Below are 16,310 nucleotides of genomic sequence, written 5' to 3'. Positions count from 1 at the left end.
GGGAGTCGGAGGGGGTTAACACAAAACAAGACTGGACAGTAACACAGTACACAAACACACACATACACATAATCTCTGCACACATTGACACACACAGACACACAAAGATGTACACAGAACCTTTACACACTGGAGTGATTATAATTCAACCTGTAGAAAACTGAAGAGTAAGTGAATACTCAGAGCTATCTGATTTGCATCTTTGCTAATGATCATTATCCAGTCTTCGAGCATGCATATCTGAGTAGCAACAGCTAACCGGAGTAGAGGAGAAAGTAGCAAGCCAAACATGTTTGAAAGTCTACTTTACATGTAGATTCATCTAAAGCCTTTTCTTAAAATGATAGTTCAATAAAACATACTCCCGACCCCAAAAGCAGCCTACCAGAAATGTCTGGTGTCTGAAATTTGATTCTTTTGTATTGCACTGGAGCTACGAGGCTACAAAATGAAATCATAACACATCTTCCTTTCATGAAACATAAAACATGATATTACTGGTTAATATTGTTTTCCCCACCCATGTAGAAAACCTTTTAGAGTAAGGCAAATGTCATTTTGATGGAAGATAATGGGAAAACAGGAATTTTGTCTTTCAAACAATATAATATGATGATTCGTGCTTAATATGATCAGGGACACGGACCAACAAACTACAAAAAGGCCCCATTTTGATTTAAGGTTGCTTTTAAATCATCACACACTTGCCTTAATTGGTGTCAAGTTGTTAAGTAATCTCAAGAGACTTGCTTATGTAGGTTGCAAGAATTGGGGAAAGTCGTGAGCTGGAGGTTAGGGAACCAGCCTTGTGATCAGAAGGTATGATCCCCTGAGCTGACAGTACATGACTAAAGTACCCTCGAGCAAGGCGCCTAACCCCCAACTACTCCCCAGGCACTGTGGATAGGGCTGCCCACCGCTACGGGCAAGTGTGCTCACTGCCCCCAAGTATGCGTGTGTGCTCACTAGTGTGTATGTGGTGTTTCACTGCACGTATGGGTCAAATACAGAGGTGACATTTCCCCGTTGTGGGACTAGTGAGGGTCACTCACTTATTATAAATATTCTATGATGTATAAAAAAGGCAAAACACCTCTGCTTTCTCCTAAGGTTCACACTAAACCAGAGACGTTATAAAGGAGGGAGACCAGTCACTGGTTGAAAACTGGATGGGAAAGCTTACGGAGAAAGTCCCACCCTTCAATAAAAGAGCCAGTCAGCTTGCTGGTTATGCTGTGAGTGGGGAAAGCCCCTCGATGTGGAGATCTGTGTTAGCACAGTAACCAAAACTACCTGAAAAACATGTTTTTCTGTTATGTGCTACAAACTTTGTACAAGGTTTCTGTCAGATTTTACCAGTGATTTCAAATCTGTTTTTGAAACAGTAATATGACCTTCACTCTTCATAAGTCTTGTTGCTCCAGTGCAAAATCAAAGAAACAACCATCAGACACCAAACACATCTCAGGTGAATAATGACAACTAGGCTGAGGGGGAAATTGCATAAATTTGATTTTCCACTGAACTATCGCTTTAAGTAGCCATAGCACTTTTTGGGCTTTCTTAGTCTTCAATGCACTACATGTGTCTAAAGCATCAGTTCTGAATTCCAGTCCTGGGGCAAGAAGGCACTGCACAATTTTGTGTTTTTCCTTGGCTAACGTGCCTGGTTTGACTCATCAGGTAGTCAAATCAAATGTGCTGGGGCAGGGGAAAAAAGTATGCAGCATAAGGGTCCCCAGGCCTGGGATTTTAAAACCAGACTTCAGGTTTTAAAATAAGAGTAAAGAGATTAATTTAACATGCAGTTAAAGCTTTGGATCTCCTTTAGAATCAGCAGCAGTAATAAAGTCTAATGGGCTGAAAGACCTGGGCCCTGGTCTGTATCAGGTATTAGTGAAGTCAGAGCTATCAGAGAAAAAGTTCAGCTCCCCCTGTCAATATGAAGCTTTTATTCAGAAATAAATGGCAAAAACTGGCCACACTCAGAGTAGATGTTAGCCAAACTGTCAACTTTACCAATTAAAAGGTAAATGCCCATTTAGCCTATTGGATATATTATTTAGTACTGTGCAAAAATCTTAGGCCACCATGAAAACTGTTTAAAACTATTCATCTCAGCAGCAAACGTGTTTTATCGGTAAAACACTATATAACATTAGAAGAAATTATATAAATACAATAAATAAAATAAATACAATAAGAAATAACATGATTTTTAGTTTTCATACAAGTCATTGATATGTTGGTTAGAACACATTTGTTTTCAGACCTCTCGCTGCTCTTCAGTCATTGCATGGATCTGTTTAATTCCATCAACACCTGATTTTATTTAATAAAGGACTGATTAGCTAAGCATTGGATTCTACCTGTGAATAAGAACTTCCTTGAGTTGCAAAGGGGGTTAAGCTAACACATCCATTAAAATCACATTATTTATTTGTTTTTTCTAATGTTAGTGTTTTTCAAACAAATACATACTTACTGATTTGGTCCACAATGAATAATGGCGTTACATATGTTTGCATTATACTGTATATTTGTTTTTTCTTTTAATATTTGTTATTTTACATTGGTTTTATATTTTATCCCTCCTCCTTTTTGCAAATGTTAAAACTGTTCCTGCTGATTAGCGTGAGCATAACCAATCCCAGGCTGTCTATAGCCAAACGCATCTGTGATCAGCTTATAGGAGGAGCTAGAAGAACCAGCGGAAAACAGAGGGCACATGATTGGCTCCATGCCATGCCACTCAAGGCCATGCTGCTCCAAACCATGCGTCAGAACTACAGGACAACACAACATTTACCATGGGCATGCCCCAGCTAGGGGCTGCTACCTGAGCTTGCCAGTTTGCACCTCCTGCTGCTTCACCTCTGAGAGAGAGTGAGAGAGAGAGAAAGATTCAGTTAAAAATAATAATAATAAAAAGGAATGAAAAAAACCCAAAAAGTTAAGAACAAGGAGAGAGACAAAGTGAAAGAGATGAGGGCTCTTACGGTTTCTGGGTCCCCATTCCCAAATCTGAAAGAGAGCCATAGACACTCATATTAGAAACTGGGCATTCCTACATCTCCTATACAGAAGAAGCAAAACTCTGTATATTTCCTCCCAGCTAAAATATAAGTTTCTAATAAATATATTTTCCTCCCATATAAAATATGTTATTATTAATAATAATCGACATAAACAAGTGTTCCGCCAAGAAATGTTGTTCCTTTAGAGTATGGCATCGTTGCTCAGCAACCACTGACCACTGAATGAGGAAAAAAAAATATATATATATATATAAGGGGTGCGGGAAAAACTTGATTCTTAGATGCATCGCGATGTGGACGTGAACGATTCTGAATCGATTCATTCAACGTCAAAATCGATTTTCTAAATATTTAATTTATAATGTAATGTTGATGGAACGCAAAAGGCTGCACTGGCAGTGGGTAAGTGCAGCGCCCGGACGGTCTCTGGCGGCACATAACTATAACACAACTGGATGAGTGAGAAATCCGACCGGCTCCCTCTGCATTAAAAGTCAGGTTAGATCAGGAGTCACAACACAAATGATAAGAAGAGACATTTTGACCTTTCAACAAAAATCAAACCACCTTGGGAGCCACAACATTTAATGTCCAGTATGTCTCAGTGTGTGTTAATGTCCTAGTATAGACTAAACAATATAAACGAGAGCGCAGATTCACTTCGCTCCGCTTTAAGCTTTAGCTACAGCCGCTTTCCTCCCATCTCCGACAGAAAACTTTTCTTCAAAACTAGAAGAGTTTCTTGTAAAATGTCTCAGCGTCCGGCTGTTTTACGAGGCTGAAGTCGCTTCTCATTTGCCAGCTTCTCGTTCTAATTGTTCCGTTCCACCTTAAATTCTGCCTTAGGCGCCGAATGTAACTGCAGCACCATTTAAGGTGGAACTGGAAAATTCGAAAGAGAAGCGAGTTCATTTTCGCAACTTTTTAGAGAAAGACAGTCTCTCAGCAGATTTAACCAACCGTGCTGCTTATAAATGTGAATAAGTCCTCCAAATGTTCGTCTGAATCTCTGTTTTTTCGGTCGCTGCTAGTGAGGCCAGACCTCGGTGCTATGTGACCTGCTGTCTGCTGTCTGTTCTCGGTCGGCTTTCACGTTATGCTCCCCCCACACACACACACACACACACTCTCTACCACGAGACCAAAACCGAAATTATAAAATCACTAAAGAAAACGGGAAGGATGGCTGTAACGCGCTGTGTGGAGACCCATTACCACTGGATCTGAATGAGAGCCTTCTAGTTCACTTGCCACATCACTTCCATTTGATTTATTAATAAAAGATATTTTAGATATTTAAAGCAAAGTATTTGTAATGATCCGTAATGCATTTACATTATGGATCATTACAAATACTTTGCTTTAAAACTACCAAGTCCTCAGACAGTAGGAAAATAGAAATCATGTATAGAGAAAAAAGATGCATTGAGACGCATCGATAATTGTTTTATAATCGCATCGCAGCCTCTGAATTGTAATCGAATCGAATCGAATCGTGAGGTGCCTAAAGATTCCCACCCCTAATATATCATGAGTAATTCAAGCCTGTGATATTAACGTTGGAGTTGTTTTGCATGTTCGCATCTTTTAGCCTGTCGAAATTGCATTTTAGCAATAATTTATTACTATTATTAATATTTGAATAACCTTGATAGAATATATCGCTGCGGTCATAACAAAACAGGAGAAGGCAAAAACATTTTTAACTTTAATGGAGGTTTATGTAAAAAGCTTTTTTTCCAAGTAATTTTAGTTCATTTCTATTTGTCCATGCAACAGGAAAAGTTAACACAATCCAAAGGGTAATTTTTAAATTATGCAAAAAAGTAAAGAACGACAAAACTGGAGATACAAGGTTTTTGCACAACAGCAACAATAAGTGTAACAAGAAGTGTATAATTTACAAAATCCGACGCAAACTGGATTGTCATCTTTGGAGGTAACCAAGCAAAGCAAAAGTATAAAAGTGTTTGTGTTGTGTATGCTATTTTTTATTGTGACAATTGTACACAATTTTTGAATATCAAGAAAGCAGCTCTTAGCCCTCCCCATTCACCCTACAATGTTTGCTACTGGGTCAACACAGAGTAACAACATTTCAAACTGAGAGAGCCAACAGAGTCCTAGTTAATTTGATAACAGAGTTATGGGGAAATAATATGTTATTTGATCATACTGATAAAAAATATCCAAGTCAATTTGCATTCTGCCAGTGTAATGGACACTAGGGGAGGTGCAGAAAGAAGTTAGAGGCTCATTTGCATACTATAGTCCTCTGTGATAATAGTACAAGGCCAGTATTACAATGCAGATAAACTAACTATATACTGTGCAGCCCTACTGAATAGTTGCAGTACTGTTTGCCCTAATGTTCAGTATGAGCATGAACTGAAACTCACTTCCAGCCAAGTTGGCCATGGTGGAGTCCAAGTCTCCTCCCGCTGGTTTAACAGGGGAGGCTGCTCCGGCTGCCTGAGGAGCCATGGCTGGCATGAGCATGTCCCCCAAGTCACCGAATGCTACAGTAGAAAAGGATGAAAGAGAGACAGAATAAGTAAAATATCCTTGCTTATTTTGCTCACACCAATGAACATAAGTAAAGCCAATTTACACAACCACACACGTCTTACAGCATCCAAACAGAAAGGTGAGCCTTCATAACCTGTTATTAAAACCTAATACAACTGTAGGAAATCAAACAATTCACACAGAGAACCTGTACAGCACAGGACAACTTTGCCACACCACAGCACTCACACCACAGATACACCATCATCATACATTCAATAATTTTCCTCAAAAACAGTTTTCCAGTTTTCACAGTTTTAATGAAAATCTGATGTTTTTGCATGCTCCTAAGTTAGGATATGGTGCAAAAATGAACTCCCATAGGCTTCCATGGAGAATTGCATTGGGTGAAATATTTTAAACATTTAAACATATTTTAACACATTTTAACATAAGACTATGATTTATGTATTTGCTTATTCACCACTACTCTGGTTATACCAGCTTTAGTTGCGTTCCTTAGAGGAAGGAAAATGGAAAATATGATGTAGAGAAACACATCACTACCCACAACATTCACACAAGCAAATTATTTTAAGAGAGATTTTAAGAATTCTGGTCTTTATCAGGTCTGACTATGAAACAGAAATAACTGTACAATGATTGGAGAATACTGTGCTGTGTAATGTTGCTGTCCTGTTCTATGCCCTAGGGAAGTTAATAGCTGGAAATTCTTGCACCATCCTAAATACTATTCAAAAACAATTATTTTTATATGGGCAGGTGGGGAATTGTAATTTTACCACAGAACAACTATAATGTTTACATCTCAGAATAAGCTACAGAAATAAAAGTAGCTACTCAATTTATGCAGCTCCACACAATACATTTGGTCGCTCACAAGTAGAGAATACAATTCCATGAGCTCACAAGTAAAAAAACTTCATCATATTTTTGCTTAAGTTTCAATACTTTATTGCCATATGAGTCGGTACTTGACTGAGATAATAATCTTTTCTATCATTTACCTGTTTAATATTCAAAGTTGAGGTGGGACAATATATTGCTTGAGGTGGGACAATATATCGGCTTGATGTAGGCCACATTTAGATTTGGTTTTTTAAATCCAGATTTAAGAAAGAAGAAGGTGAGAACTCTTTTTCCACACACAGAATTAATATAATCTGGGCTTATTTCTAGGGTTCACTTTACAATCGGTTAAAGGTATTACTAATGCAGGAACGCAGAGTCTGTACAAATTACTGACATGGTGGATTCGGACAGGACTAAAATCACAGAGAAACACCGACAATAATTATGTCACCCAAAACCTCCCATATAAAGCATATAATCCTGCTCGAAGAGAACTTTAATTTAAAAAATTCAAAAAATATACTTAAATTGTTTTTTAAATCTGAAAACAAGAAAAAATAAATGTTTTTAGAGGAAAAAAACATTGGACTACTTCTTAAGTACAATATTCATTGCTAGACTGCACTAGACTGCACATGTATAAGGGGAATTCCATCGACATTCAACATTTCTGTATAATTAAAACATACAGATGTAAACAAAGATCTTTGATGTGAAATGACGTCTGAAGAGTTTAATGCCTCTAAACGCACCTTCAGTTATTACATTATGAACATGCTGCATGATGCCTGAGACATTGTTTTAAGATAGTTTTGGCCTAAAACATATTTTTTAAAATCCATCAATACATGCAGGGCATTGTGGTGCAAAACACTCCCCAAAAACCTCTTATTTTTTCAGTTTTATCACTATTCTACCATTAACATTACACATAAAACCTCAAAGGACCTTCACTGGTTCACTGGTGGTTTTGGATAGTAAATAAAATGGCTATATTTGCATTGTAAATATCACTCCTTTCACTACCATTATAAAGAAATCTGAGACTGTAAGTTTCTCTACAATGACCCATTTTATGCCAAACCACTCTGAACGGCTTTGTTTACATCTCAAACACTGAATACGTAGAAATTTTTAAAAATTGTTGAAATTCCCCTTTTACAGTGTCTATACTATATTTTAGAGAGCACTATGAAGCATGCACCCTTCCTCCTCCATTCATTAACTTAAGTCTTAATCCATTCAGTCATTTCTCCTTTGTTCCTTCCTTAATTTTCCTCCTTAATCATCCATCCATCCATTCAGCCTGAGTGGCAGACTGTTAGGTATAGACATGTTTTACTACAGTCTGCCTGGCTTGGCACCCTGGCTAGCAGTCCCCTCCCCCCTCTCCAGCACTAAGCTGCTGCCAGAGAGCCAGAGCTGAGGATTTTACTGCAATGCAGCAATGCACTGTGGGATAGCAGCCTGCGTAGGAGCGTCAGAACTCACCGTGGCACAGGAGGAAGCAAGCAATGACCCAGACCAAGAGCGGAGGGAGAGAAAGAGGGGGAGAAGTGGAGAGAAATCATGGCAGAGTGAAGGAAGATGAAAAAATCAATGAAAAACAATGACAAAGAGTAAAGAACATGTAGGAAGAGAAAAATGAGGAGCGTGATCAAAGCAGTGAGATTGAGATGTCCAGAGTGTGAGAAGATAAGAGTGAAGTGAAAAAGAGAGGAAGAGAGCAGTACAGAGGAATTGAGCATTAAGCAGGTAGAATTCTGTAAGTACATGAACGGCGGTGCACAGAGAGGCACGGACAGATGAGAGGACAGATGAAAAATGGCTTTTGCCTGCAGTCACTCTGCACACAGCAAGACCACACTGGTTTAAATGTCCCACTCACGCCCGATCCCCACCAAACCCCAACAGACCCCACCAGAATCAAATGCCTAACAGTAGCACACACAAGTAATGTCATGTAGAACACACACAACACTGATCAGTATCTTCAGTCAACTGCACACGCAAACAATGTAATTCACACACTCAGCAGTTAGGGCTGGGTGATATGGCCAGCAGTCTTACCATAATATATTTTCCTATGTCATTCAGTATCAACAATTTTTACAGCCATTTTAATAATGCTTTTAAGAATAGTCCCCTCCTCCTAAAACTGAAGAAAACAAAAGGCTTATTCCTTAAAGGGCCCATATCCTTACTTTTTCTTCTATTTTACTTTTTAAGGTCCACTTATGATGTTTGTGTTTTTATGTACCAAAAAAAGTAAAAATGCATTTTTTACATGACCATTTTCCAACCTCTCTTTATCCCTTAGAATTAAACAGGCTGTTTTTGTTATCCAACGATCCAAAATTTGTGTTATTTTGTATTATTTTATGCTGTATATCAATTTGTAACAATTTTGAGTATAACAGTTTTTAAGATTAACAACTGACATATAATGAAAAACACATTTTTACTTTCTTCAATAAAGGAGGTATTAATCATGATATAGCACTGATAATTATATCATGAAAACATATATTATGAAAAAAAGCTAATTCTTGAAAATAGCCTATAATGCATTTTAGAACGAAACCCTTCACGTTTCCTGCTTTTTTCCTGACACTGAAAATTAAATAACTCATACGGCTGTTCTGACTGGAAACGAAATAAACAAAAGAGTGGTCTCTGATTTTTGTACTTCATTTAGTTAATTATCATTACAGTTCATCGCCCAGGCCTAAGCACAGTTCACAGCTGAAACGCACTGTCATGACTGAAGCTGTAGCAGAATTTTTTTTATGAGACACAGATCACAATAACAAAGAACACTGGAGAACGGCAGACAGGCAAGAAGCGGAGGGCTAGCTTACCTCCCATCAGATCTCCTCCTGCAGATGCTGCTGGTGCTGGAGCTGCAGGCTGGCCATTACCAGCAGCCGAAGAGTCTGGAGGACCAGACCGCACCAAAGCCAGGCCACAGAGAGAGTATCCATGCAGCATGAGGGCAGAGAATGGTTAAGAATGAGCCATCTCCGACACACTGAGAGAAAACCCCAAGAACACAGGGAGAGTGTTAGTCACCCAGAGGCAGGAGAGAAACATGCCTGCGAGAGTGCACACAAACACAGTTGCTAAAGTTCACAACACAGAAGTGGAAAGATCTTTACATTTTACACCTCATAACTGGCATCCACATAATTCCCAAGACAATTTTCACTCAAATATGCATGACGTGAACACCTACAATTGAAGGTGGCCACAGAAAATCACCAAAAGCACCACACCCTAGACAGAGCCCCATCCAACCACTCACTACCCACCCCTAACCACTGCTGCCCCGCTGTCTGGCCAGCTCACAGGAGCCGAGAGAGCGGCGGGAGGGGGGCAAAACACATCTGTAACAATAGGATCAATTCGGGGGTTAGTTCATATAGCTGGTTTTACTAACTCATTAATTATTAAATCAGAAGAAAAATAGGACACAAAAGAAATTAGAAGCACAACCGATTTGTCTTTCAATTACATATAAAGTACCTCCTTTAAGGCCAGAGTACAGCAGCCAGACAAACTTAGCAAGTTTAAAAAACTGACAGGCCAAATGAACCCAAATAAATGACCAAAAGAACATCCAAAATTCTTTTAACAATCAAACGCAGGTGTGACACACCAACCACACCTTTGTGCTTGTGTCCATGTTTCTCCAGTCTGTGTACTCTGGTTTTTAAAAGCACAGCAGAAGAGATTTTGAAAAGTTAAAGAAATAGTTTGGCAAAAAAGTCACAAAAATATTTTGTCCATATTTTGTGCATTTTTGTAGATTACAGTGTGTTTTACAGTTTCAGAAACCACATAGGCAAGTCTATTTCAGATTACTTAAAGATGCACTATGTAAGAAACTGAAACTTTGTTAAAACTGAAACAAGTAGCATTAGTGAGTCAGAAGAAAAAAAACACACTACAATATGGTGTAATTGCGTGCAATTAGACATTTCCACCAAAGAGGTCTCTGAATCTCCAAATCTTACAAAGTGTAGTTTCAAATAATTAGACATTACCTAAGGCAAGTATGTGATCATTTGGGCATAATTAGCACAATGCTTAATTGTAGGCTACAGGCTTCCATTACTTGTTAGCTACATTAGCCTCGTAGCTCCAGTGCAAAATTAAAGAAGACAACTTTGGCCACCAAACATGTCTTGGCTGTTTGACTACACTTGAAGTAAGGTGGAAAATGTGTAAATCTGTTTTTTTTTGGCAAACTATTGCTTTAAAGCTGAAAAATTAACAACAAAATCATGAACCATGGAAATTTTGAGAGAAATTGCTGAAGGGAAGAGAGGACAAGAGAGTGTGTGTGTAGAGGTGTAGGAAGGGGGTCCAGCTCCTTTTGGCCCCCCCAGGGGATGAGCAAATTTAGCTGTCCTTTAGGGGCCAAGGTCAGAGCAGAGAGGGACAAGAAGGTATTTGAGATGGCGAGAAGAGCGTGAGAGGACAGGAACAAACACACACCAGAGGGGACATCCTGTACCTGACGAAAACAGGTCTAGACTAGGAGCAGGGTCTGATTTGGGAACGGCCGGCTCAGGCACGGAATCAAAAAAACCTAGAGCAAGAACACAGACGCACATGCAGCACACACACGGGGACACAGGCAATGACTGAAAAAAAAATCCAGCAAATGAACCCAATGGAGAGCAAATTGAGTAAGTCATGTTAATCCACACAAACCATGCCCGCACATCAAAACACCTCTGTGGATCTGAGCACAAATACAATGATTCATACATAAAAAATAAACCAGATGAATCATTCTCAGACATATGATTCACATTCATTTAAAAATCAATTGTCAAGCAGCAAAATCCTTTTCTAAAACATCTCACAGGGCCTTATAAGTGCCTCATGGCACTTCTGTGTATTTTGATTTTGAGGAGGTAGTTGACAGCACTGTATCTTAAACATGTTCTTTATCGATTTTTCAGAACTTCTGCATTGAGTGGTTGAGATGTATACAGTCATTCAGAGTGGTTCGATGTAAAGCATCTTACTGATTCTGATTTCTTTGTAATAGTGGTGACAGGAACCAGGGGGTCACAATGTCTACAACACAAACACATTGTCTTTACTTTCCAAAACCACCAATGAACCTCCTTGTGTCTTCTGAGTTTTTATATGTTATATTCATAATGGTAAAATAGTGGTAAATCTGAGGAAATATGTTTTCTTTGGGGACTATTTTGCCTTACAATGCCCTGCATGTTCCTCCCCACCATGAATGGATTAAAAAATATGTTTTAGTTCAAAAATTTATCATAAAACTACCATGTCTTAGGCTTCAGACAGCATATTCATAATCATTTCATGTAATAACTTTCTGTGAGGGAGCTTTTGGAGGCATTAAACACTTCAGATGTCTGGTTCCTGTCACTATCACTATGAAGAATTCTGACTTGGTCATTTTCTCTACAACAGGGCATTTCACATCAAACCACTCTGCATGATGTTTATATCTTAGCCTTTTAATTACACAGAAATGTTGAAAAATGAGTTGAGTTAGCCTTTATAGGGGAATGTCACAGATTTTTCTACATTTCTGCATAATTAAATTGTTGAGACGTAAACAAAGTCATTCAGAATGTTTAGAATTCTTTGCAGTGGTAGTGACGGAATATAACTATATAACTATTTTTTTTAATGAAACTGTTTTATAACTATAATAACTATATATAAATAAAATATAAAAATATAATAATTTATATATATCAAAAGCTTTTCACAAAACTAACATAAAACAGTCTGTGGCATCAGGCAGTGTTTTCATAACTATTTCATGTAATAATTTTCTGTGAGGGAGCTTTTATAGGCGTTAAACTCTTCAGATGTCTGGTTCCTGTTACCACCACTGTGAACAATTCTGATTCTGATTCTCTAGAACAAGGTATTTCACATCACACTACTCTAAATAACTTTGTTTCCTTAACTATTTAGTTATGCAGAAAATCAGAAAAATGGGTGGAATCCTCCTTTAATAACAGAAAGACAGATTATTTGAAAGGTGCCTAGACTAGCATGTTCTCTAAAACTGACAGAATGTTTCCAACAAAAACTCTCTTTTAGAGCATATCAGTGTCATAAGAAAACCTCAGACCTTGCTTGTATTTTTTATACTCTTTAAAAATGCCAGCTGTCTTTAAATTGTGTGAACACTTCATGATGAATGGAGCAATAAAATTTAAAAAGCAAACCCTTTTAAATTACATTACAAGAAGCCTCAACTTGCATTTTCCTTGTATTCTAGTTTTACCAAAGTCTACACGTGATGTTTATGTTGGTTTACGTACCAAAAACAGTCATAATTAATTTTTATATGACCATTTTTATCCTTTAGAAAGAACTCTGCCTTTAAGAGTGATACATGTAAATGAGCTCTGTTTTGACTGGCTGCTCTATTGTGTCTCATTCAAAAAACAGTGTGGGCTGAAACACTCCTTAGAACTTCAGGGTGAATGGGCAGCGCTTAAGTGCTGTCTGCTGAATGGGCAAATACATGTAAAACGCACTGGTTTTTGCGACATCACAAAAACAATGTATCCAAACAGGCCATTTTTGCAGCTTGGCTTCTATCTATGGACTGCATGGACTGGGGTATGGACAGTATGTTCTGAAAGTTGAACAATGTTTTCACACCACAGTCAACTTAATCTTTGCAAACATTTTCATTTTCCACTGTATGTCTTTATAATGAAAGAATCGGTCCCTTCAACAGACAATAAGAACACTTTTCCTTCTCCTGTAAATTTACTTTTTTTAGATACAAGTATATGCTTCACTCGGGTCTTTTCATGGAGGGGCACACAGGGAGCATTTACCACTAAACAGGTCTGTTGTGGGGGCTGCAGAGCTAAGGGCGATGGGACTGTTAGACGTGAGTGGGGTCTGAACTGCAGGGGGTGCCACAGAGCTGAAGCAGGAGATACTGCTCTCTACAGGCTGCATGGAGAACAGGTCCAGCTGTGCATGATCAGCAGCTGGGGCGAAAGGGTCTTAACAAAAAGAGAAAAGATGAGTTTAGAGGGCAGCACTGTAAACACCATACTGTATAAAAAACAAACAACATGGGCAAAAAAAAATACATATTAGTTGTTAAAAGCCATTAGAACACAATTACTTTTGGGGCAAACGCAGTCTATGTAAAAATACTGAGACATGGGATGCTCTGCAAACCAAACCGGAGGAGGGCAACCATACGGATGTTATAAATATTTCATTTACAAACGCATTTTAAAGCAGCATCAAGAATATCCTGAAGCAGGAGAGCTGTGAGAAAGCAAGAGAAGGTCAGAAATGAGGATGAGTAATGGGAAAAGAAAATAAAACGTGATCCCTGTGGAGTTCAATATGAAACCATGTCAAAAATCCCCTTTGTTTAAAAGAGAATGATAAGACTCGGCCCACACTGTAAACAGCATGTGTGTAATGAAGCTACAGTGTGACAGCTGGCCATTTCCCCACAGCGATCGCAACTCAAAACGTTGAAAAGACTTCACCATGACAACCTAGAGTAGCAATCACCATGGCAACACACATCCCAGTTCAGGGAGAGAACCAAACCATCTTCTTATCATTGGAAACGCTGCGTCAGTGCGCTACTCAGGGTAACGGCCTCATAATGTAACAGATCTCTCAATCAGGCTGAGTTACATTCAAACCTATTCCTCCAAAAATATTAGCACCTTTGTTAAGAAGAAAAAAGGCTATGATAATATGTCTTAGACTGAACATATGAGAGAAATCTAACTTTTGGTTAGTGGGGTAAATGATACAAAGAAAAAAAAAACAAACAAACACAGTACTGGGCAAAAGTGAGACCACCCTTCATTTCTTTAATTTTATAGTCAAAACAGCCATTAAGTTCTTCATTTTAATAGATATTTCTGAGGAAATAAGACATAAGATAATCCACTTGCATAAAGAATGTGAAAGTCAAAGGAAAAGGAGTTTCCAAAACTGGAGTTAAAAACCCTAAAAGATATAGAGAAGACAGGACACCACAACAACTGTACAAGACTTGGTAGACCACCAAAACTGTCAACATCAGATAAAGCTTTAATTTAAATAAAATAAAGCTCAACTCTTGCCTCAGATCTACTAAGAAAAGGAAAGAGACAAAAATTAAGAAAATTTGCAAATCAAATAAAGAAGCTGCTGGTGTTCTCAGAACAATGAACTGACCACTCTACAGTCCAGACCTCAACAACACCCAATATAATGGAAAGTACATGAATCATGCATCCATCCTCTAAGACTGAACTTCAGAAGTATAGAAAAACATCCCTGCAGATTTCTTTGAACAACTGAAAGCAAGTGTTCAGAAATGAACGGAAGCTATAATAACACACCTATGCAATTTTGTTTAATTTTCTGTTAAAAATACATTTTCTGCTTTTTCCTTAACAGTGAAAAATGAATATCTTGTATTTAATGACCGTTCTAACTGATAATTAAACAAATAAAGGGTGGTCCCTGACTTTTGCACATTACTGTACAAACAAAAAAATTAACAACAAATCCATAAAAAATGAATTGATAAGCAACAAAGACATTTATTCATAGCCCTTTTTTCCTGATCTTTACCCAGGGTGACAACAATTCTGGAGGACACTGTACACGTACAAACACACATTTAATGATGCATTTGAGGACAACATACGCAAAGGGGGCTTCCCTCTGTCACCATGACACACATACACACACATTGTCATCACCACCCACCAGTTGCAGCAGTAGCCTCAGCAGCAGGAGTAGCTGTGGTGGCTGCAGCTCCGCTCTCTGCAGCAGCAGCAGGTTCGGCTGCTGGACTCGCAAACGTGCCTGAATCCCCGAAAAGGGGTCAAAAGCCAAGATGACGAGCCAAACCAAAGGGCAGAGAGAGAGAAAGACAGGAGAAAAGAAGAAACAGAATCTCAGAGGTCTAAAAGATAAGGAGATTTGAGTAAGAACAGAACGGGCATGCAATCTGATAAAAAGTGGTGAGTGCACTTGAGAGTGAATCACGGCTCCATCAAAGGACAGATCTCTAGATCTCTTTTGTTAACTCTTCAAGAGACAAACCTGTCACTGCAGACTTTACAACCACTGGAGGAACCAACATGCTTTAAATTCTATATTAAACTAGAGAGGCTGAGCTGATATGCATCATCATATTTTCCTGTGAAATCACAAGCCCAACCAAGACTACAAATGGAGACTCCTCTGGAATTTCTGCCTGCTAGACCACAACACACGATTAATTAGAGGATTAAATATACTAGCACACCAGTCAAGGCACTGCGTGTGATTCTTTTGCACACTATTTTCATCTTTTCTACTATATATTTAGGTTGGGGTTACTGAAAAGGCCGAGGACACAGATCACTTATTTATGGTGTAATATTTCACTAGGTTCACAGGCAAAAATACAAAGTCATACCCAAACAGCCACTGTTAGGCTTAGGACGTCAAGTGGTTAACAGTCTAAGGCCTGTTTTACAAATGCTATGTCTGTGTGACATGAGCGATCCAGCACTGTGACTGCTACCGTTCGCAAACATTGGTCATTCATATATACAGCAGACATGTGTACAGTAAGTACGCTTTACAGAAATCCTTTTTTCTTTTTTTTCCCAAACCCAATTTAGTCATGCCTGATCACACCTCAAGGCCTTCCACAAAAAAACGATACTACCAGTGCTATGTACTAGATACTAGGTACAGAGCCAAATCCATGCTCTTTTACAAATAAACATACATATACAAAACACAGTTCATAAAAAGCACGATGGACAGGTCAACACTTTGGAGGAGAATGCTAAGAGAGCTGGCTAGCATTGCTGTGATGGGGGAGACTAAGGCCAACTGCAC

At 38.5% G+C, this 16,310-nt stretch overlaps 1 protein-coding gene across 4 annotated transcripts in view; it reads right to left on the bottom strand.

The window, feature by feature from the left end:
- Positions 1 to 16,310, bottom strand: part of snap91b (synaptosome associated protein 91b) — a 51,133-nt gene that overhangs the window by 4,163 nt on the left and 30,660 nt on the right. For 2 of the 4 annotated variants that reach the window (XM_036577128.1, XM_036577126.1), the window contains exons 16-20: positions 15,183 to 15,281; positions 9,281 to 9,355; positions 5,438 to 5,557; positions 3,000 to 3,024; positions 2,840 to 2,876 (exon numbers count right to left, since the gene is read on the bottom strand). In XM_036577128.1, coding sequence (XP_036433021.1) covers positions 2,840 to 2,876; positions 3,000 to 3,024; positions 5,438 to 5,557; positions 9,281 to 9,355; positions 15,183 to 15,281 — 356 coding nt within the window. Of the gene's footprint in view, positions 1 to 2,809; positions 2,877 to 2,999; positions 3,025 to 5,437; positions 5,558 to 9,280; positions 9,356 to 15,182; positions 15,282 to 16,310 lie in introns of all 4 variants that reach the window. The other 2 variants (XM_036577130.1, XM_036577127.1) reach the window with 2 other exon arrangements.

Source organism: Colossoma macropomum, unplaced genomic scaffold (assembly GCF_904425465.1).
Source record: "Colossoma macropomum unplaced genomic scaffold, Colossoma_macropomum, whole genome shotgun sequence".
In the NCBI taxonomy this organism is placed as follows: domain Eukaryota; kingdom Metazoa; phylum Chordata; class Actinopteri; order Characiformes; family Serrasalmidae; genus Colossoma; species Colossoma macropomum.
This window is presented reverse-complemented; position numbering and strand designations above follow the sequence as displayed.